The following is a 23,063-nucleotide window of genomic DNA, read 5'->3' on the forward strand; positions in this document are numbered from 1 at the left end:
CTTGGGAGCCTCAACCATGAGCTCTGTTTTTGTGCTGTTAAGTCTGAGTAGGTTTGACGACATCCAGTTTTTTAGGTCCTGTAGGCAGTTGACAAGGGATTGAGGGGGGAGTTGACTGGGTGGTTTGGTGCAGAGATGGAGCTGTGTGTCATCAGCATATGAATGGAAGTTAGACCATGGTGGCGGATGATTTGACCAAGTGGGAGAATGTAGATGGTGAAGAGGAAGGGTCCAAGCACAGACCCTTGAGGTACACCTTGGTTAACGGGCTGATGGGGAACTGCAGTCACTGATGGTGACAAAGTGTTGTATGTTCGAGAGGTAGGATTCAAACCAGGCAAGAACTGTGTCACTGAGCCCAAGGTGGTCAGACAGGCGGCTGAGGAGGATAGTGTGGGATATGGTGTCAAAGGCTGCGGAAAGGTCCAGGAGGATGAGAATACTGATGAGGTCAGAATCAGATGCGATGAGGAGATCATTTGTGATTTTGATGAGGGCAGTCTCTGTGCTGTGGTGGGCTCTGGAGCCAGACTGAAAGGGTTCATAGAGTGGTTGGACATGTGTTGTTGGAGTTGGGCGGCAACTGCTCTTTCCAGGATTTTGCTGAGGAAAGGGAGATTGGAGATCGGCCGGTGGTTGTTGAGGTCCTCCCGGTCCAAACCAGGCTTTTTGAGGATAGGAGTAACTGAGGCAGTTTTGAGGCTAGGTGGGACTATGCCAGATAACATTGACAAGTTCACTATGACTACTATGATGGGGCAGCTGGTGGGTAGTGCTTCCTTGACCAAGGCTGTGGGCATGGGGTCGAGAGAGCAGGTTGATGCCTTGGCCTTTGTGACCAGCTTCGTTACTAGGAGGGCATCCACTGGGGAGAAGGAGGAAAGGCTGCACTCTTCTCCCAGCGGCTCAGGAAGAAAGCCCACAGGATTATCAAAGACCCCCATCACCCAAGCAATCAACTGTTCTGTCTGCTGCCGTCTGGCAGGCGGTACCGAAGCATCAGGACCAAAACCAGCAGGGACAGTTTCATCCCACAGACCATAAGACCATAAAACACCTGAGCTACGTAAAGTGCCCCCATAAGTATTTATTTGTTTGCATCTTGCAATTTATTTATCTAAATAGTTATCATGGTAATAAACAGTATTCATTTCATCTTACTGTACAATATTTAATTTTATATTCTGTTCTTGTATATATCAAATTCCATTTACATGTATATAGACTTCTTCTTGCAGCATTTCTTATTTTATTTGTATTAACTTGCACATTTTACAACATTATTTTGCACTACTTTATTTTATTCTGTTATTTCTTTCACTGTTTTTAATGTTTTTTGTTGTTGTTTTAAGGTCTATATTCACTTTCATTGCCATATCTACTCTGTAGCTACTGTGCATATGACAATAAAGCCTTTGAATCTTCTGAATCTTTGTAACATGTGAAAAAAGTTCCCATGAAAACAGAAAAATGTTCATAAAGAAAAACCTCTAAAACTGAGTTGTATAAACGAAAAAAATCAAAAGCCCAATAACTTCAAAGTAGAATTCATGGTGTATGAAAAGGTGGTAGTGAATGTTGAACAATATTGAAAACTTCCCACTTAATCGTCCTAGATATTATTTCTAACGGAAATAAAATGTGACTTTAAAATGGTAATGTAAGTAAAATGAGAGACCTTGACCAGAAATGAAGGAATGTTACCAAATAGGCTACATTTACAAATGTACTACAATGTAGTACATTTGTAAATGTACTTTACTTGAGTGTGGCTTTTTGGGCCAGCTGTTGCTCAGGAGGTAAAGTGGTCATCAGTCAATCAGAGGGTTCGTTTACAACCAGCCCTACCGATCAACATGCTGAAGTGTCTTTGGGCAAGATACTGAACCGAAATTGCTCCTAAAGGCCAGTTGTGTGTGGATGTGAGTTGTGTGTGACCTCTCCCTTGAGTGTGAATGGGTGACATGACATGTAAGACTTTGATGGCGTCACTTTTGAATGGGGCCGTTATTATCAGATGGTATTAGTGTAATGACCGCTCCAGCTCAGTAGGGGCAGAGTTGTAAATCCTTCGCAGCATGGCGTCTCTGCGGCTCATCCTGTGACACGCTATTTACGGAGCATGCGCACGCTGCTCTTCCTTTTTCCAGTGCAGCGGAGTCAAGCCCCAGTCTTTGGCTCCGGGCTCCTTCATAAGGAGACAAAAAGACTGCAAAAATGGTTTGTAATTCGTCCCAATATGTGTCTACATGCATACCTAAAACATACATTATGTGCTGTGTGGTGTCAGATATTTTGAAACATGATTCTGGTATTCAGATGAAGATGGATTAAGTCATGCTAACGCTCACCTGGGTCTGCTTAAACGTGGCCTAATGGCTTCCCTCATACACTCACTGCTTCCTTTCCCCTGTGTTCTGCTTTCCTGTGTTATTTTCCCAATGTTGTGAACAGTTAGACCCTTAAGTGTACACCACCTGTGTTTCCATGTTATAGAGCTAACTATTTCCCCTTCGCGTATCGCTAACTCTGCCGGTTGTGCTAACTGCTCGTTCATTTTAATTGGCTGAGCTAGCTTATGTTAGCCGGGTGTAACGGTACCCAAATGACAGTGACAGCCAACTAATGTCTATAAAGCAGTGCAGTAAACTGACTTCAAGTTAGCTGTTGTGACTTATGGCTAGTTCCTGACGCTAAATCAATGCATGTCCTCTTGCAGGGTTTTGTAAAAGTGGTGAAGAACAAGTCCTACTTCAAGAGGTACCAGGTCAAATTCAGGAGGAGGAGAGGTAAGACCCCATCAGACCGTCACCTTATCCCCCCATTAATGTTGGATATTGTATTTAAATGTGTATGATTTACTTTCAGAGGGAAAGACCGACTTCTTCGCCCGCAAGCGCCTGGTTGTACAAGATAAGAACAAGTACAACACCCCCAAGTACAGGTTGATTGTCCGTTTCTCTAACAGGGACATCTGCTGCCAGGTGAGCACATGCTAAGATTATGCAGTTTTTATTTTAAAAGCAACAGGGCCAAGTTTGTAGATGGGCTCATGTTTGTATGGACTGCAATTTTCCATTACCTTTAGTTCTATGAAAGAGTATTTTGTAGCTTTTTCGAAAACTTACTTGAGTGAAACATGCGTTGTTGAATTGGTAAGGCTTTTTTCAAATGCTGTTTGGATGTTTAAATGCTGCAACAGTACACCACACTTTTTTTTATGGACAAAAACAGAAAGTTATGCGTTGACTTATTGCAGGATGTATACACATGAATATAACTTCTCACCCTATTATCCGTTGTGTTTTCAAAAGGATGTCTTGAACATGTAGTGCGAATAAACGGCATGGTTTCCCTTACAATTTCAGGACTCAAGCATTGTGTGGACATTTTTTTAACATAGCTCATGTTTATTTTTTGGGGGATGTTCCAATGTCTCTAAGGATTAAAAGTTCAGTTTTCTTTGAAAAAGTGTACTTGTGTTGCGATCATCAGTGGTGTAAAATAGTTTTAGAATAATATTTTTTTATTGACGTGTTGCAGATCGCCTATGCAAAGATTGAGGGTGACATGATCGTTGGTGCGGCCTACTCGCATGAGCTGCCAAAATACGGCATCGCCGTGGGTCTGACGAACTACGCAGCAGCCTACTGCACTGGTCTGCTGCTGGCCCGCCGAGTAAGTATTAGCATGTTATACATGCTGGTTCTCTGCATCTCATTTACCTCCAAAGGGTGTAGGGATGGATTCGTGTTTGGCCGTTTGTTGTTTTCAGGTTGACTTAAGATGGAGATCAGTCATTGTTTCGCAGTGATGACCGATTTGTGTAGGCCGACCCGGAAGTTAGCCTCAAAACAGCTTCCTCGTATAATGCAGACAAATCAAGATCTGTGTCAAACACATGTAAGATAATTAACAAGTTTGGCTCGGTAGGATAATATCCAAATATAAACACTACCTTGTGATCATTGAAGCGTTCATGCAATCGCCAGGAGTAGAAAACTAATGTTGGACTATAAACAAACTACCTCAGACTCATGGCTGCGCATCATCACAAAGCTAAACGCTGCTGTGGTGACCTTTAGTAGTTTATTCAGTCACTTGTTGGCAACCACCATTTTTATGACTCATGGAACCCACATTCATCCGGGGGTATTTACTGAAATATTTGATGTAGAACAAAAAGTCAAAATCTCTTCAGCTTGTCTGAACCACAGAATTTATTCCTGGCTTCGAACCCAAAACACATATTTCCATGTTTACAGACTTAGTCCCCCACCACTCTTTCGTACATTTAATAATGGCCCCCCCGGAACAAAAGATGTGTTTTGTTAAGTACACAAATAAAAGTTGGCAGCTGAACCAGATGTTGATCTTGACTGATTTCTGTCCTCAGCTCCTGAACAAGTTTGGCCTGGATAAGGTGTATGAAGGCCAGGTTGAGGTGACAGGCGATGAGTTCAATGTGGAGAGCATCGATGGTCAGCCAAGTGCATTCACCTGCTACCTGGATGCTGGGCTCGCAAGAACCACTACAGGCAACAAGGTGTTCGGTGCCCTGAAGGGGGCTGTGGATGGCGGTCTGTCCATCCCACACAGGTAACTTCCTGTCACACATTTGTTTTTGCTTGGCAATGTGGAATGAGGTTTTGTTCCTGAATGAGATTTGATTGAGAGATGCTCAAAATTGAGTACTGAATGAATTTAAACTTGACTGAATCCTGAAAAGTCTCTATATGATAAATGGTGTTTATGTTTTAAAATGATAGAAATGTGTCTTAAAAAGTTTTAGGTATTTAATCAGAGCCCTCAGTGTTATTAGTAGCATCAGTGATTTTCCAACTAAAAAGCTCTCTATGCATTGTAGATCAGCTTTTGAGTGAAATTGGTTTTATTGTAATTGGCACTAAAGAAATCTCGAGTCATAAATGAACCCCTGGAAATGGCACAAAACAAGGTTTTCCACCAGGACTGTAGTGTTGCGGCTGAAACTGTAAATTTGTATAGATTTTAATATAATTTTCTCACATGTTCTCTGACTGCGTTTTCTTGATTGGCTATGGTTGGTTTTCCCCCTTGCCTACAAACTGCTTAAACTCAGATTTTTACATGAAATGTATAAAAACAAGCTTCGAAATAGTCACAGTAGCTTGAGTTCCCCAATCAGACAAACCGCAACTGGTCAAAACTAGTGGTTTCAGAATCTGTTGACAGGGATGGGGGTAGTAAAGATATGTACGATAGAAGTCTATCTGCACACAGAGTTTGAATTAAATGTTTTCTGTTGAGGCTGTACGTTCTTCCTCAGGCCCCACATCCTGTCATTTGTTTGCTAACAAATGGGAGAATTTGACTGGGATTTTGAAAACAGCACTTCACTTTCTGATCTGTAGGTACCTATGGTGCAGTTCACAATCCATTAAATGTCATGTTGACATTCACTTGGCAAACACAGATCTGATTAGTTTATTGACAGGACTGACTAGACATTCAAAGTTTAAATCTACAGAGAAAATACTCTGGTTTCACTCAGGTGTGTTTCACAAGTGAACTGAATAGCAGTTCAGCGATCTAAGTAGTTTAAATGCATTCTATACTGTTTGCTCGCATTCATAGGGCAAGTAGAAAACGGTTTCACAGCCTTCTATAGATGGTGTGTAAATATCCGGCCATACTAACATGTTGAGGAGTTTAGTTACATTTTAGGAATACTGTAATACTAAAACAGCACTTCACTATATGCACCATATCTCAGTTAAACTGTTACTTTTAAAAATCAATAGTGGTATCTGCAACACCAAACGGAGCATTACTTTACACTGTTTGCTTATATAAAAGGTTGTGATATTAAGTGTATTGCTATGACCTCACACATAGCTTTGATAAAAAATGCTGACATATACAAGCCATAAAGCGGTACTGCGTTCATTGTGCCTTAAATTGTGTCTCGACATGAAGTCGGCAGGTTCTAATTGGATGTCTTGTCATTAGTCATGTAAACATTTGGCTGGCCTTGACTTTTTCTGTCCCCCCCCCCCCCCCAAGCACCAAGCGTTTCCCTGGTTACGACACAGAGAGCAAGGAGTTCAATGCTGAGGTTCACCGCAAGCACATCATGGGCGTCAACGTGTCCGAGTACATGAGCTACCTGATGGAAGAGGACGAGGACGCGTACAAGAAGCAGTTCTCCCGCTTCATCAAGAACGGAGTGACTCCTGATTCGGTAAGTCCTTCGTCTGCTTTATTAAACTGCCTGTCCACGATGCACTACTTCAGCCAGTAGGGGGGGTTATTGCATTGGGAGAAATGTGTGATGTTGTGACGACTTATCTCATGGCTGAAGAGCTATTTATCATAAGGGGCAGATTTTACATGGGCATTAGTAATTCCTCATGAGAGATCGGAAATCATTATGAATGTAGTATGATCAATGTGGTTCACCGACTGTCAAAAAAATGTTTTCATACATTTTGGACATTTAATCCAGCTTTAATTTAGCGATTGAACCTTTTACTGAACATTGGTGCCTGAGTCAGCTTCTTCCTACATTTTGCTAGCGAATCAGAGCTCCAAAAGATATCTTCAAATTAAAAATGTGGATAAATCTAGAATGTGTATAAATCGACCGCTCAATCACAAGACTTAATAATTGCTCAATACACAGATATTTGCAAAACTATTTTCATATATATGGCTTAAATATTCTGAAAAGTTAAAGAAAGGTAGTAAGAGTAAAGAAGGAATTCTGTGCAGTAAACACTTGGACATGCATTTGACTGGTAATCTTTCTTTCAGATCGAGGAAATGTACAAAAAGGCTCATGATGGCATTCGCGAAAACCCAGTCCATGAAAAGAAACCCGTCAAGGATGTCAAGAAGAAGAGGTGAGAAATGCTGACATTTTTAATGTTGTTAAAATATGGATGAAAAATTCACCTGTACCAAGTGTTGGCGATTTGAAACGCTCAAGATAGCTGGAAGCTACAAAAACACTGAGCAGCCTGTAAATGCTAACTTTGCCTGTGCTGTGACAGGTGGAACCGTGCCAAGCTCTCCCTGGCCCAGAGGAAAGACCGCGTCGCCCAGAAAAAGGCCAGCTTCCTCCGGGCTCAAGAACTGGAGGATGCAGAATGAGGAGTCAGTCTGCTCCGTTCCACACATCAAGATTTGTTCTAATAAATCTATTGAAAAAGAATCCAACCCTCTGGTATCCTACTTGTAGATTGCAGCAGTGTCTGGGGCTTCTTGATGCCCTTTATTTACGGGATCTCTTAACAGTCATTTAACCACTGGAAACATCATGGTTTATAGACTGATTAGCCAGTTTGCTATGAAAGCACGTAATGTAATTACTGAGTTAATGCAACTCAACTCTGCATCCAATTCCAACCAACAGGGTAGGAGTCTGACAATATCAAATGCTTTAATTTTCTAAATGTTACAAAGCATTTTAATTTTGGCTTCAGTATTGCTTGCATGAATGGTAAATCGGATGACAGTGCATTTTCAAATCTTATACCTACTGAATATATAACATTGAAATGTATTTGTGTACATTGGGATACTGCTTTGAAAATTAAATCTCATAACGGTCTACTTAAACTGGGTTGGTATAATAGAGTTTAATGTAGTCTCTTTTAGGATTCCATAGTTTTAATATTGATTGTCAATGAAATAGTTTCTGCAAACTGACATAACTTCTAGAACTTGGATAAGCAGATCAAAGTTATGACAGTTTAAAGTGCTCTCAAACTGAAAGACTGCTCTGCAAAGGGTTACGGTCTCTATCCAGGTGTTTCACTTCAGGTGTCACATTTATTGATCACTTAGTCACATTAATTGATTTCCCATTGTCATGGCTTTTAAAATGCACATGTTGCTCTAGCATTAACACAGATTACTTGAACAGCTTTATTCCTTTAGTCAAGAGGGTTAAAGGTGAATCCTAAACATGTTGCAGAGATTGGACAATATTTAAAAACTTCTAGGAATAGATGTTGTGCCTCTGAATGCTTAGGAGTCTTTGGTATGAGAGATTTTCTTCCAAAGCAAAGTCTTGAGATTGTTCAAAATGAGTGAGTGTTCGATCTCCGTCTGTTCTGAGGAGCCTTTCAGAGCGATGCAGGCGTACAGCTGCTTCTCCAGCTCCTCCCTCACATCAGCCGGGGCCCCTCTCAGAGTGTAGTCCTTAAGGGCCTCGCAGGCTTTGGCTAGGTTCGGCCTGGTGACCTCGGGGGTGCAGCGGTGCTTTGTGAGGTCACAGGAAGTGATGCAGTCCGCCCCGTAGAGACAATCCTCATCCACATCACATCGTTGCTGCCTGATGTTTTCTTGGAAGATGGCCTCAGGAACAATGTAGCGCGCGTCCATCACCTTCAGGTCGTGGCGATCATTGTAGCCGAAACGGGTGGCGCTCACGTCGCACATGAGGAAGCTGCCAAAAGTCCCGTGAAAGACGTCCTCCACCAGCTCCAGCAGTCCGATGGAGATCTTTGCCTTGTGAGGCCAGGAGGGGGTGAACCACTGGTCCATGCTTCGGCGCAGACCGGCAGGAATCCACACCTCCATGATCCAGGGCAGACTGATCCCGTACAGGGGGGCATACGGGACCTTCTCCATCACATACAGGTCTCCACAGAAGCCCAGCAGCTTGGGCGTGTGCTCTCTGTCCTGCAGGACCAACGCTAACAGGAATTCGTTGAGCTGCAGCAGAGCCCAGGTGGAGCGGGCCTCAGGCAGCGAGATGTGCCCGTCTTTGTTGGTGTCTGTGATTGACAGGACTTGTGTCGCCAGGTCTGCAAGGTTGGACTGATCCCCCACTTTAGACTGTCAATAAAGAAAACAGGTTTGATATCACACTCCATGCTGGATGTGTTTTGTTATATGAAGGCTTCCTGACCTTTAGGTGGTTGAGGATCATCTCTCTGAACTTTTCCACAGATGTCCCCTTGGTGGGCTGGTTGAAGGCTTCAGACTTCTTCCTGTACTCCATCTCATTTCCTAAATCATAATGAGGAGCCTCCTCCATCTGGCACTTAATGACTCCCTCCAGGTCTCCCCACGTCCCGGAGTACACCTTAGAGAAACGAGCAAGGTCAGATGAATATACTCATTGTTTGAAGGGGGGTTGTATGAGATGCGAGTCAGTGTATTACACTAATGCTATGTGGCATTGGTTTTTGGTTTTTGCATTAATTTGAAACGCTGTGATCATTTATATTAAAAAGCTATTAACATTTGCACTAATTTAACAATGTTTACACCTCAAATTAACTTGAACACCAATGTGTTGAAGCAGGACACAGCCATAGCAACTACACAGTCAGCAGCACAGATGTGATGCAAATGCAAGGCGAGGAAAAGGGAGTGAGGCAGTGTTACACAGTTTTTATGTTTCATAATATCGCATTACAGTGAGAATAGAGACATTCAATAAGGGAGAAGAATGAGACTACAGATGCACATTCATCTGACAGAACAATCACACTTCAAATATCCGAACTATCCCCTGAACAACAAGCAGTCTGTAGAGGACTGTTGATTTATTGAAATATAAAAAACGGACCTGGCTCCTGGGCTTCATGGTGAAGCACTTCCCCAGGTAGAGCGTGTCTTTGTCACACAGACTGCTGCAGGCCGTGCCGTCGATGACTCCCTTCCTGTATTTGTCACACTGAAAATATAATAAAAAATATTGGAATTTGCACAAAGACAACTGGAAATAGAACAATATCATCAGGAGAGAAGATCATAGGACATACAGGACGAGGCCTGGATAGGTCGATGCATATTAAATGAGAAATAAAATACTCACTATTGAGTTTTTGCAGTCGTGCCCTCGACACAGCTCGGTGTAGGACGAGTACTCCACGTACACGATCCAGCTCCCCACAAACACTGCCAGCCACGAGAAGAACAGGTACTTCATGTGCAGGTAGGAGAATTTGGTCTGTTGGACACATTTCAAAGATTTTGATCACTTTTTAGAAGAAAGTCGTGATTTAACGGGCCAACGTGTGAAGGTTTGGTTTATCAGTTCTAAATGGAAAACGTAATCATATCCCTCATTAAATTATCTGTAGTTCAGATATTTATGGAAAACAATTTCTCTTGTTATATAATGGTACATACAGTATTCAAACATAGTAAGATAAATACAAAGGTATAGTATAAGCAAATATAGAAATATCATTAATACTAAAAAATAAACAAACACCATGTTCGAACATAGGGATGCTCATAAGTGTACGTGGTACCAGAGCACCCTAGGCAGAAGGTCCAGGATCGATTTTGTTATCGTATCATCGGACCTGAGGCTGCATGTTTTGGACACTCGGGTGAAGAGAGGGGCGGAGTTGTCAACTGATCACCATCTGGGGGTGAGTTGGGTCGTGTGGCAGGGGAAGCCTCTGGACAGACCTGGTAAGCCCAAACGTGTAGTGCGGGTGAACTGGGAACGTCTGGAGGAGTCCCAAGTCCAGGAGGCCTTCAACTCACACCTCTGGCGGAGCTTTTCAGGCATCCCTGTGGAGGCTGGGGACATTGAACCAGAGTGGGCGGTGTTCAAAGCCTCTATTGCCGAAGCTGCGGCGGGGAGCTGCAGTCTCAAGGTCTTAGGTGCCTCAAGGGGCGGTAACCCTAGAACCTCCTGGTGGACACCGGTGGTCAGGGAAGCCGTCCGACTGAAGAAGGAGACCTTCCGGGATATGTTATCCCTGGGTACTCCTGATGCAGTTGCAAGGCTTCAACAGGCCCGAAGGGCAGCAGCCTCAGTCGTGGCCGAGGCAAAGCAGCGGGTGTGGGAGAAGTTCGGAGAAGCCATGGAGAAGGACTTTCGGTCGGCATCAAAGTTGTTCTGGAAAACCGTCCGACACCTCAGGAGGGGGAAGCAGGGAACCATCCAAGCTGTGTACAGTAAGGATGGGACGCTGTTGACCTCAACTGATAGTGTGTTAGGGCGGTGGAAGGAACACTTTGAGGAACTCCTGAATCCGACAACTCCGCACTCTTGTTAGAGGCGGAGCTGGTGTATGAAGGGGGATCAATTCCAATCTCACGGGGGGAAGTCACTGAGGCATGCCAATAATTTGACCCTTCTGAAACAGATTAACATCTTTCCATGACCACGGGATATGTCTTTCGACATGACTGTTTAACAAATGAGAAGCTACTCACTGCATCAGTTAGGGTTCAATAACGTGTTGCCAGCTGAAACATGATCACCCATGCAGTAATTATCCAATGGAAGGCTCTTACCTACAGTGTTTGCTTAGTTAAATCCAGGTGGTGACCTGTTTTTGGCCGGGCAGTGTATTACTGTCCATGAAATAACAAAGTGCTAAATGTGTTCTCACACACTTTTGAGATAACACTGCGCTAATAATGACATATTATCACCTTTTTGTGTTGCTATGGCAAACGTTTCCTTATTATCTAACAAACATGACACCAAACAGCAACAGTAACATTCATAATGACTCTTGTCTCTGGTCACACAACAAAAAGTCCCAGGATTCAAAGTTCAAAGGTTTTATTTGTCCTATGTACAGCAGATACAGCATATATGCTGGCAATGAAAATCTTATATCCCAGGCTCCTCCAACAACTCAACATACATAGTGCAAAAATTAGACAAGAGAATATACACAATAACAACAATAAGGATGTAAAGATATAAAATATATTCACTTTTCTTTTAGCTCTGTTGAAACCAAGCTCAAACAGAAAAGTATATTCAACTTTTCCATGTGTTTTTTTTAATGTATAATAGTAGGGGCATAATGTAGCTTAAATATAGTTGAGTATAGACAGGAAGGGGGAGAGAGAGAAGGGACGACATGCAGCAAAGGGCCACAACTTTTGGTTCGAACCCGGGCCACTTGAACTTTTGCAACACATTCTTTTATTACGTTTTTTTTGTGTCTGAGTAACTAATGGGGACAACAATTTGTTTAATTAGTCCAGTATCGAGTGAGAGCTCTTTACTCTTGTCAGGGGCAAATACATGCACTTGTAATGGCTGTATATTGACGGTGTGGAATTGTCCAAGGGATTACATTACAGCCCATTTAGCAGCTGACGGCTATCACAATGTGTCACTAAAACATGGGAAAATAGCTAGTTTTGAGATTGTAGAATACCAAAGTTACCCTTCAGAAGCAAATGGAGCAGCTTGCCTTTTACCTGAACAGCTTCTCTCCTCAGGCTGTGAGACTCTCAGCTATTGTGTTTTACTTTTAGCATCAAGGGACTACAACTAGTATTTCAATGTGCCACACTGTTCTGTAAAGGACAAGGTGGAGCTCTTTGGCCCACATCTTTGGATCATTATAAATAAAAGGGAATGTGTAGGGATGTCAATATAAGTAAAAAAAGTAAACATAGTAATTTTTTATCTTATTTTTACTATAAAGTAATTTGGCCTATAAATAAGGGAAGAGACCAATAAGTGGAACACAAATGAGCTCCAAACGTATCTGTGTCACAGAGTACATCATTAATGTACTCGCTTCTAAATAGGTGGCAGTAAACAGTAAATGCTGTTTGTGGGCTGGCACAGCACCAGCGGAACATTCAGAGCGACTCCAGATGCATTACGTTGTTTTACTTTCTAATTCCCACCCTGATGAATACAGTCTGCTCGATCAATAATGGCTTCCTTCCAATTGGAGAACATTAGTGAGAAATGACAGAGTTTTTAGCAGTCCTGATATTAATGATCCTTGCACTCAGTGTCTGACAGTGATGGACTCTGTCTGCTCCCACCCCCATGCCCCTTTCCCTTCCAATTTTCTTTATTGCTGTGAGTCTCTCTATCCCACCCCCCCCCCCCCCCCCCACACACACACACTTTTTCCTCCTGTAACACTCTGTGCTGCATCTTCCTCAGAGACACAGTTTACCAGAAGTAGCTTAGACAGTCACTCTGCTCTTTTCCCATACACTCAACCTAATAAAAAAAACGTAAAAGCACAAGATGAGAGGTTTTTTGCTTCCATATTGGCAAATCCATTACATTGGTGTCTGCCTTAAATGGATATTCAATCAATTGTATGCTTTTGACAACCACATATCAGATAATACATAAATCAAGCTTCCAGACAGCCTCTATATGTTCCTCTGTGATCTAATTTCTCTGCATGTGTTTTGTTTTTGCAGTGTTTTCCGTTAATGCACCATTTCTTCTAAACACTGCACATGTTTCGTCAGGTTGGTAAAGATGTTTCTTCATTTGCATGTGTTTTGGCATATTAGGTTTTTCTTTATTTGCATTGTTTCTGAAGCTGCAGAGCGTTTCTCCTAATGGAAATGTTTTGGGCCGTTATAGCGTGTTTGCACCTGTCGGCCACCTTACAATCCTGATCATTTCGAGACTATATATCTTCAAACTAGTATTAATTGTTTGTTTTTTTGCCACTTTGGGCCAAAACAATGAGCTAAAATGTTTTCTGAGCGTTCATCAGCTACTACATCCGTATTTCACAAAGTGATTTGATCATTTGTTAATATAAAGGTATTGATAAGTGCAGCTTTATCTCAACTGCTTAAATGAATGAAGTGAATAATAATAAAAGGATTTCTTATTTCATTACAAGCCTACAGAAATCAAACATGTTGCCACAGTCTCTTTGTGACTGCTCATTACGTGTGAAAAATAGGTCACATGACATATGCAGCTATAATATACATACAAATCATCTTACAAACACCCTGCAGAAATGATCCAATCATCAATGATTTAACTCAATGCTATTTCAATATGCTGCTTTATGTATCGATTGGTTTACTTACAAATCTGACCCGACAGCAGTGGCCGCACAAGTGCTGCCAGTATACCTCCTATTGATCTGTCCGTAGGTGGAATGCATCAGCAGCAAAAAGCATGATGGTAATAACACTCTGCGGGAAACAATGTATGGTTGGCTTTTCTGTAATCGATAGTTTGTGGCTTTCATTTCACTTCTGCCCAATGCATTTGTATCTCAGGGATTATGTATTGACCCTTTGTGCAGCCAGAGTTACACAAACATGGCTAATGAGGTGGTATCGATTGTGGCTGCTGTGACAGCTATTAATTAGAGACTGACTGGGAGCTGTGGCCATGTGTGTGAGGTGGGCGGAAAAACCACAGTGTGCCGTGATCTGGTTGAACTGCTTCCTCTGCACCCACACACTGCTGGGTAAGGGAGCCTTCAAACCATTTGAACCCTGAAAGCTCATCCAGCACATACTGTACATAGAGCCACTGAGGGGGAGAGGAGATTAAAGTTGATCTAGAGCAGCACATTGCTGTTCCGACACACGGTTTTTGCAGCCTGCACACCATTCATCCATAATGTATGATTATAAAGTTATCCCTCAGAGGTTGCTGGGTAATGGGCTGCTGTGCAGAGCAAAAAGAGAGATGTGAAAACAGAGAAACAACAGACGGGGCTGGAGGAGAGAAAACAGCATATTCTGCCTGACAAATGTGAAAAGCAGCCGTACAGTACCTGCATAAAACATTGAAGTCACAGGCTACCTTACAAAGGTTTGAGTCAGGAGCATGCCTGTTCACGTCACAGACTTTAAAGGAAAAAAGGATGCAACACTGTCTGACACCACAAGATCTGACTCATCACAGCCTAGACAGCAGGACCCCCGCCACACACACACACCACCTCCTCCACCCACACACACACCAAGCACACTTTTCCATGCTGACTCAATACTGCGACATTAACACATGTGAACATTAACATCAGCGCTTGTTCCGCCTGTCATCCTACTGTATATACAATATCTAACAAAGGTGTTCAACAGGGGCCGACTGTTAGAGGGGCAGGGGTGGACAAAAATGAAAAGGACCAGTACAGAACTTTTACTGGAAGACCGCTGCTTGCGTCCCATGTGTATACCAACATTATATCATGTGATGTTGTCATGTGATGCTACATCACTGAGTCACTTGATTTCCGTTTCTGCAAGCGTTTAATAAGACTGATATCAAACGTATGTATGAAATGTAGCCATGGTTTAACAGAATCACACTATGGCCACTTCTCTAGCGACTGCATTGCCTACTATACTTATTAGGCTTATCTCCAATATACATTTAGTCTGAGTCAACATCATCTCAGTTTATAAGTTATGAGATATATTTGGAAAGCCTCAAAATATTTACTTATTCATTGAACTTTGACCAGATATCCACTTTAATAGCCAAGTAGTTTATATTTCTACCTGTTGTACTGCTGCTTGTGGAAACATGCCAGTAAATGTGTACATGTCATGTTTGCATTAGTATGTAAAAAAGGTCTGAATGATCACACCTAAAAACAATATATGCTAGGCATTATTAACACTTTTAATTATTCCAAAATGCATAATGTTGAATGCTTATATTTGCCATATTTCTTTAAAATACCATTCATATCATTTCTGCAAAAAATATATGATATAATAATTCATGTTATATGTGAGTTACTTTAGATAGAACATTCTATATAACTATATAAAATGTAATTCATGGGACGAATACAGCAGCATCAGTGGAAAACTAAAAAGAGCCTTTAATAGTAATGATGCTAAACATGGCTTGGTCATAGGTTGAAATATTCAATTGCATGGAAAATGTTTCAGAATGAGCGAAGCAGAAAATGTATCAACACATGTCTCTATGCAGCACCTGCTTTAAATATGGACGCTGATGTTCTCATTCGTTCACATTCGTCACCTTTAAACTGTGTGTTTGAACTCCACAGCATGACAGGAAGACATAAGACACACAATTATCTTTTCATCACTCAAAGGAAAATTGTGCTGAACATGTTTGAGTTGCGTAAGTCTGTACATGATTGTAAAACATAAAAATCTGCATAGGAATGGGACACACATTGCAGGACTTGTCACTTCTTGTAATTCAGTGGAAATAGCTTCTCTCTGAGGATCACTAAATGACACTTCTGAAGTTGTCACTGGAAGGCTGAGGTGGCCTACAAAACTGAGCGGTGCTGGTGGCTGTCCCTGGAGACCGACTGTTTCTCACTCTGTTCATAGCACTTGACAGTTTTTGTCTCCGACATGCAAGGGCAGGCAGGAAGCGACGGCAGCAGCAAATGACTGTGGGGCTGAACGTCACGACAATAAATGTGTTTCGGGTGGATGTTATGTTTGTTGTGTAATACGCAAAGATCAAAATCATACACTCAACAATAATTTCTCCCAATGAAACATAGAACATTCTAACCTATCAACTTTCACTTTACAAAGGAGTATATGAAAAATACTGCCTGTGCTGCAGCACCTCTTTTCACCCTCTGTCGGAAACAAGAGCCCAGTCTGCTCTGAATGGTTATCTGAAGGGCTCTGTTGGTGATTGGTCAACAACTTAGAGCTGTCCCCTTAGCCTATCATGTACAATGTGTTGGAGCGCTAGTCAATGGAAGCGCTTGTGTTACATATTGATGTCACTATGTTCAGGGAGTAAACAAAGGAGTCCAATGGAGGCGTTTCAGGCAGGGAACGTGGGGGGTTGTGGGAGAGACACTCCCTTTGGAGGGAACACAGGGATTTTAGCCTTTGCAGACCATTGACATGCTCAAAAACCTGTATAACACACTACAGGAAAGGGAAATGAACTAATAGTCTTTAATTGATCAATATATTGTATTAAATGACAGCAAATACTGTAGATCGGAATTCCTCTGGTTTACCTAGCAACAAAAGATACATTTTGATATTATAAAATAATATATATTTTCATCACATGTAAGAATTTGGGGTATGATGACTTCTAACCCATTAGGATTCTCCTGTCTCAAAAGGAATGAGGTCCCAGTGGACATTCTAATAATGATCTGTCTGTGTGGAGTGTAAGTGTTGGATCCCGAGACCTCCGTGTGTCCTTCAGGGGCTTCCCTAGCACATTGTAATTTAACTTTTGAGGAATGCCACTGTGGACTTCACCTAATTTCACTCACATCAAACTGTTACATAATGTTCAGCATCTGCTCGATGAGTGTATCCAGGGCAGCACCGAGTCTCTACAGGATTAAATATGTATGCTCATATTTGTTTGCTTCAAGTGCATGCTGTTTCTAGTTCTGTCACAATGAAATATTCATTATGTAAGGTGATAATAAAGTTTCAGCCTCACAAATATTCTCTGTGAATACAAAGCTTAGATGCATCATGGATCTGGTTGCTACAGCAACGGGATCAGGAGGATGGTTGATTCCTGTCGAGCATCAAGTGACTTTCTGATTCAGTCAGGAACACCTATAATGCCTGCAAATGACCAGTAATCCACATGCAGCATGAAGGTCAAATGATAAAGTAGAATAGAGTGTAACAGTGATCAGTCGCTTCCGGGAACATGTGCGTAAACAGATGCATCACACAGAGCGGGATTCCCTGAAGCTTACCTGGATATACAGAGGCTTGGTGAAGATCCCCCATGGAAACAGACCTCTTGCCATTGCAAATGCAGAACATCTCACACAAGCTGCAGGAAGAAAAAAATCGGTTCACACTTCAGCACGGTATCAGGCGACGCCCATTGGAATAACCGGGCACATTTTCGTAATATGCAACATGGTAATCCTGTGAGAAGCGGAGGGGGTAGCGAGGTGTGCGGCGAGTTGCGGCGCACTGAGCTGCGCGTCGACTGCAGCGAAGCGAAGCTCATGTTGTATCACTTGTGGGGCTCTGACCAATTACAGAGAGGAGGGGGCGGGGGGGTGTAACAGTTAGTGGTGGCTCGGGAAGAAATGTGGATGCTGACTACAGGCGCATAGGGTTTGATCTTGAAAACGTTTATATTTCTCGAGTTCATGTGCTCTATAAATGCCCTTAAACTTATGAAAATGAAATGCAAAAATGGTTCTGCAATAGAAGAACAGAAGAATATGATTGACATCAAGAGCCTTTGACCTTTCATGTATTTATTTAATTTATGAACTTTTTCAGTTGTTTGTTTACGGTCTTTATTTATGGGGTCAGATCAGTCTCATAATTAACGAGTGCACACAGAAGGATTCACACTTGAATTTCATGATCCACAAAAGCATTCACACTAGTAGGCTATTTTCAATGCACACACAAATGTGTTCCGTTTCACATAGGCCTACTTGTAAATAAAATCCAAATACAGAAAAAAGTTTTTTACTTACGTATTTTTGATCAAAATGTAACCGCGGCCGTGCACACGTTGTTGTTAGCTGTTCGACTGATCAAATTTGCCCTTTTTTTCTCAAATCTATCAAACAGCAAAACTCCTCAGATTCAATTACAAACACAATACAGTTGGCAGTCGACAAAAAGGATCAAGACAAGGAATTACTCCCAAGAGTATGATATTTATTTATAAATATCAGACACATTACCTCAACCACAACCACATCACAAACAGTACCTCAACCAGTAAAAACAATCATTTATTAGGAATCCATCAACAAGAATATTATTTAAAATGGTATCCAGCCTAGAAAAACTGACTAAACGAGCGGAGACAATCACTATTGAGAGGGGGGAAACAAGCAGGTAAAATCTAAAGATTACTCACCGCCACTCACACGTGCCCTGTGCAGACACATCGAACTGAAAAGGTGATAAATTAAGAAAGGTGCAAAAATAACTAAACCCACACACACACACACACACACACACACACACACACACACACACACACACACACACACACACACACACACACCTAAGGGGCTGTGAAGTGCACGTGAGGGCCTAACTCTGCTGAATCCCAACTCCCAAGGCTGCCGCTCATGTCAGGGGGCTGGATCCCTGGTAAAAGACACAAAACACAACAGTGTATCAGCTCATTGGATACAGACTTATACAGATAATAAAAACACTAATACTCTTGGGAGATTAGAAATTGAAAAAAACCCCAATGTAAACAAAGGCATAAAAAACAAACCATTTAATAAATCAAAACCAGGGAAACAAAACAGCAGTGGTGGACAATCTTATGTATCTTTGACAGCGCAGCCCCTCACTAACCCACACAGGCTGGTCTTGTTACCGTCACGGACAAAGCTACAGCCTGCTGGAGCAAGGTATAAAAGTCAACAACCAGAGCCTAACGTTTCCACTACCTCGATGATTGTGGAGACTTACCGGAAACGTCTCGCTCGCATGGGACAGAACTATCAGGTATCAGCTGTTTAAATATTGTTTAGCAAGTGAATGGAATGCGGAAGTGGTCGGTACCACTGTAGCGCAATACTACGGTGGCCAAAAGGTAGTTAGCATTTACGGTTGGCTACATTCTACCCCAGGTTTCTTAAATTGGCGGCCCGACAATTGACTAAAACCAAGGTCTAATGTAGGCTGAGGTAGAACTACTAGTGCTAGGTACCTGGGAAGCTGTAGCCCCTCTTGCTCTATTCCCTACTGCCACTTAGAGTGTCTACCAGCCGTATCACGTGTAGATCTCCTTACCACATCAGGACTGGGGGCTGGACCAGCGATGGCTTCATTGGGCAGCTCTGCGGGAGTTGCCACAGCTGGGGCTGACATCAGTGTTGAAGGACAAGCCATTGAGGCAACCCTGGGCAGGGTCTGCCTTCTAAGACAATGAGGGACTCTTTCCAAAACAGCAGGATGAGCCATCACCTCCAGGTCCCCTTCCTCGATACTGGTAGTCCGTGAACTTGGCCTAGGTGATGGGACAAGATGACAACCAGGAACTTGTTTAAGCATTGAGCGATGAACTCGACGTACCTCGGCTAGCCTCTCTTGTGGTGCAACAGCATTGCACCTCCTAGCTCAGGAGGTCTCACCACCTGAAAGACTTGAGGGGCCCAAGCATCTTGAATTTTGTTCCTTCCTCTATGGGAACGATCCCGCAGGTAGACAGGCTGTCCCGCTGATAACAATTCCTCTTTGGCTTGTTTATCTGCTCTCTCCTCACGCTGGGCTGCTGCATGTCTCATCCTGTCACGGGCACCATCGACTGCTACCTGGAGCCGTCGCTGATGCTCATGGACCCAGTCACAGACCTCTCCTGCCATAGGCTCTTCCACACGACCTAATAGGAAATATACAGGAAGCTAGGGTTCCCGGCCAAATGTCAAAAAGAAGGGGGATTGGCCTGTGGTTTGATTGTGGAGTAGTATTATAGCTAAACACGACCTGCTGGAGATATTCTGGCCATCGGCTCTGCTGTTCAATGGTCAGGGTGCGTAGAAGGTCGTGCAAAGTTCTATTAAAACGTTCACATTGTCCATTACCTTGCGGGTGATAGGGAGTGGTTCTGGACTTTTTAATGCAGTAGAAATCACACAGTTGCTGGATGACTGAGCTCTCAAAACTGCGACCCTGGTCAGAGTGCAGTCGAGCTGGGACACCATACTTGTAGAACCACTCCTTAACAAGCACCTCCGCCACTGTAGCAGCTCGCTGGTCACGAGTAGGGATGACCTGGGTAAATTTCGAGAACACATCCGTCATTATCAACACTTGTTCTCTTCCATCCCTAGCAGGCTCTAACAAAGAGAAATCTATAGCCATTACCTCGTTAGGTCTTGAGGCTAACAAATGGCCCATGGGGGTTCTGTCTTGTGGCCGTATATTTTTAGCAACACCGCATCTCTCACACAGTTGACACCAGTTTTTGATCGTTCGTCTCATATTTGGCCAGTAGCATCTCTGCCGGATCAGCTCAGTAGTGTGCTCGATACCTTGATGGCCATGGTGGTTGTGCAGCTGCTGAAACACTTCCTCCCTCAAGCACTCTGCAAGAACCAGCTGGTCAACACGCTCTCCACCATCAGGCCGCTGGTATGTCCTACACAGGAGGTCCTGTTTCATCGTGAGGCGGTCCCACTGGCGCAACAACCCAAGGGCTGCAGGGGGGAGACTCAGCTTTTCCATCTGCCCCGGCATCCGCTGCTGTCTCCAGAAAGGAAGGACTGTGCATATGGTGGGGTCAGCACCCTGCAGTGCAACCAGGTCAGCAGTTGACCTCTCCGGAACGGCAGAGATAGTGGACTGGGCTGTAAGCACAGGGTTCATCACAGCTGCTTGTCGCACAGCCTTTGGAACTGGGGTTCCTGGTCCGACTACCACTATGTCCTTTGAGGGGCATTGCCTGGACAACGCATCAGCGTTTTGGTTGGTGCGTCCTGGGCGGTACCGCACGGTATAGTCAAATACCGCCAGCTTAGCTACCCAGCAATACTCTGTGGCCCCCAATTTTGCAGTTCCTAAATGGCTGAGGGGGTTATTATCAGTCCAAACTATGCATTTATGACCTAGCAGGTACTCACGGAACTTTTGTGTCATGCCCACTCATACCCAAAAACTCCAATTTCATGGAGCTATAGTTTTTCTCCTATAGTTTTTCTCAGCTGGGTGTAGCCTGCGGCTGGCGTATGCAATGGGTCTGACCTTCCCCTCCTGCTCCTGGGATAAGACCGCTCCCAATCCGTCATGGCTGGCATCCACCTCTAAAATGAAGGGAAGTTTAAAGTCAGCATAGGTGAGTACAGGTGAGGATACCAGCATTGCCTTGAGGTCTGTAAAGCCGTTTTCACACTGAGCTGTCCATGCGTCACTCAGCCAGCATCCCGACTGCGGCAATTCTTCTTCCTCTTCCCTGTCAGCTCAGCCACCAACTTGTGGAGAGGGGCAGCCAGCTTGGCAAACCCCTCGACGAAACGCAAATGATAATAGCTGGCAAAACCGAGGAAAGACCTTAGCTGTGACACAGTACTTGGTTTGGGCCAGTCAGCCATAGCAGCAATTTTCTTTGGGTCAGTAGACACACCTGCTGCAGAAATAACATGTCCCAGGTACTGCACCTCTTGCTGGAAGAAATGGCATTTCTCCAGCTTTGCCTTCAACCCCTCTTGTTTGAAACGTCCCAGAACCAGTTCCAGTCGCTTGAGGTGCTCATCTACTGTGGAGAACACAACGACATCATCAAGGTTCAGGAGAAGAGAATGACAGTGCTGGTCTCCAAACATCCTCTCCATCAGACGCTGGAATGTACTGGGAGCATTGCTAAATCCAAATGGCATCCTTTCCATCTCAAAAAGTCCAAAAGGTGTGCAAAAAGCCGTTTTTGGTTTGTCTTTCTCTGCAACCGGGATTTGATGGTAACCATTGGCCAAATCTAGTGTGGAAAACCACTTGGATCCGGACAGTGCGTCTAAAGACTCTTCAATCATTGGGAGGGGAAATGCGTCTTTGCGCGTTTTGCCATTTAACAGCGTGTAATCCACACAAAGTCTCAGGCTGCAGTCTTTCTTTCTCACCAGGACAATAGGAGAGGCATAGGGACTACAGCTTTCCTTTATAATCTGGCTGTCTAACAACTGACGAATGTGAGCCCTAACTTCTTCATAGTCAGATGGGGGAATTCGCCTTTACCTCTGCCTAATTGGCACCTCATCAACCAGGGGGATGTCATGCGCTAAAAGGTTGATGTAACCCAGGTGAGAGTCAGAAGCTGCAAAGACAGACTCATGCTCCCTCAACATAGACCTTACCTTTTCCTGATAAATCTGCAGTCTCTATGTGCCACCTTTCTGGGTTTACCTGACCTTCTTGGGAGGAAAGGGTCACTGTCACACCACCTGACTCATGTGCTACAGTAGAAACACCATCTGGCAAACTTACAATTTGTGCCCGACTCAAAAGTCTTATAGGAAGGCGAGGATTGAGAACAACATCTGTCTCACCTACATTTACCACAGGAATGTACACCGTGCCCTTGGTGACGGTGACCATTGCTGGAGAGAGCAACACACACTCAGGGAGAGAACGACCATCATCAAGGGGCTCAATCAACGCAGCACCTGTGGGCTCACTAAAGTGAGGGGAACATGTTGCAGTAACCCATTTTACTGTACCCCCTGGGATGGTTGTGGGACGCTTACCTCTCACTCTCGCCAAACCTGTTTTAGGGTGTGTTGCATGTAGCTGAACATGTTGACAATGTTGTAGTGCCTGCTGCCACAAAGGCGGAGCCTGCTGCACTGTAGGAAGAGCAAACAGATCAGAGCCATGCTCACTGAACAACTGGTGATAACATTCTCTGATCACGTTCATGCACCAGG

At 43.5% G+C, this 23,063-nt stretch overlaps 2 protein-coding genes across 2 annotated transcripts; one reads left to right on the forward strand and one right to left on the reverse strand.

Moving 5' to 3' along the window:
* Window positions 1–2,072: 2,072 nt before the first annotated feature.
* On the forward strand, window positions 2,073–7,195 carry LOC134869469 (large ribosomal subunit protein uL18). The gene is made up of 8 exons (XM_063891115.1): window positions 2,073–2,220; window positions 2,720–2,789; window positions 2,869–2,984; window positions 3,544–3,678; window positions 4,397–4,599; window positions 6,046–6,223; window positions 6,796–6,884; window positions 7,035–7,195. The coding sequence occupies exons 1-8, from the start codon at window positions 2,218–2,220 to the stop codon at window positions 7,132–7,134; spliced, it is 894 nt and encodes a 297-aa protein (XP_063747185.1). The 5' UTR covers window positions 2,073–2,217; the 3' UTR covers window positions 7,135–7,195.
* Window positions 6,050–17,641, reverse strand: LOC134869468 (divergent protein kinase domain 1A-like). Its single transcript, XM_063891114.1, has 5 exons — window positions 17,406–17,641; window positions 9,815–9,949; window positions 9,566–9,673; window positions 8,900–9,076; window positions 6,050–8,826 (listed from the first exon to the last, which is right to left on the reverse strand). The coding sequence occupies exons 1-5, from the start codon at window positions 17,457–17,459 to the stop codon at window positions 8,014–8,016; spliced, it is 1,287 nt and encodes a 428-aa protein (XP_063747184.1). The 5' UTR covers window positions 17,460–17,641; the 3' UTR covers window positions 6,050–8,013.
* Window positions 17,642–23,063: the final 5,422 nt, after the last annotated feature.

This window comes from Eleginops maclovinus, chromosome 9 (assembly GCF_036324505.1).
Source record: "Eleginops maclovinus isolate JMC-PN-2008 ecotype Puerto Natales chromosome 9, JC_Emac_rtc_rv5, whole genome shotgun sequence".
Taxonomy (NCBI): Eukaryota; Metazoa; Chordata; class Actinopteri; order Perciformes; family Eleginopidae; genus Eleginops; species Eleginops maclovinus.

Coding starts and splice junctions, on each gene's coding strand:
- LOC134869469 (XM_063891115.1), top strand. Junction 2,790..2,868: donor CAAATTCAGGAGGAGGAGAG/GTAAGACCCCAT, acceptor ATTTACTTTCAG/AGGGAAAGACCGACTTCTTC. Junction 6,885..7,034: donor AAGGATGTCAAGAAGAAGAG/GTGAGAAATGCT, acceptor GTGCTGTGACAG/GTGGAACCGTGCCAAGCTCT.
- LOC134869468 (XM_063891114.1), bottom strand. CDS start 17,459: ATGGCAAGAGGTCTGTTTCCATGGGGGATCTTCACCAAGCCTCTGTAT. Junction 9,950..17,405: donor CCAAGCCTCTGTATATCCAG/GTAAGCTTCAGG, acceptor TGTGTCCAACAG/ACCAAATTCTCCTACCTGCA. Junction 9,674..9,814: donor ACGACTGCAAAAACTCAATA/GTGAGTATTTTA, acceptor TTATATTTTCAG/TGTGACAAATACAGGAAGGG.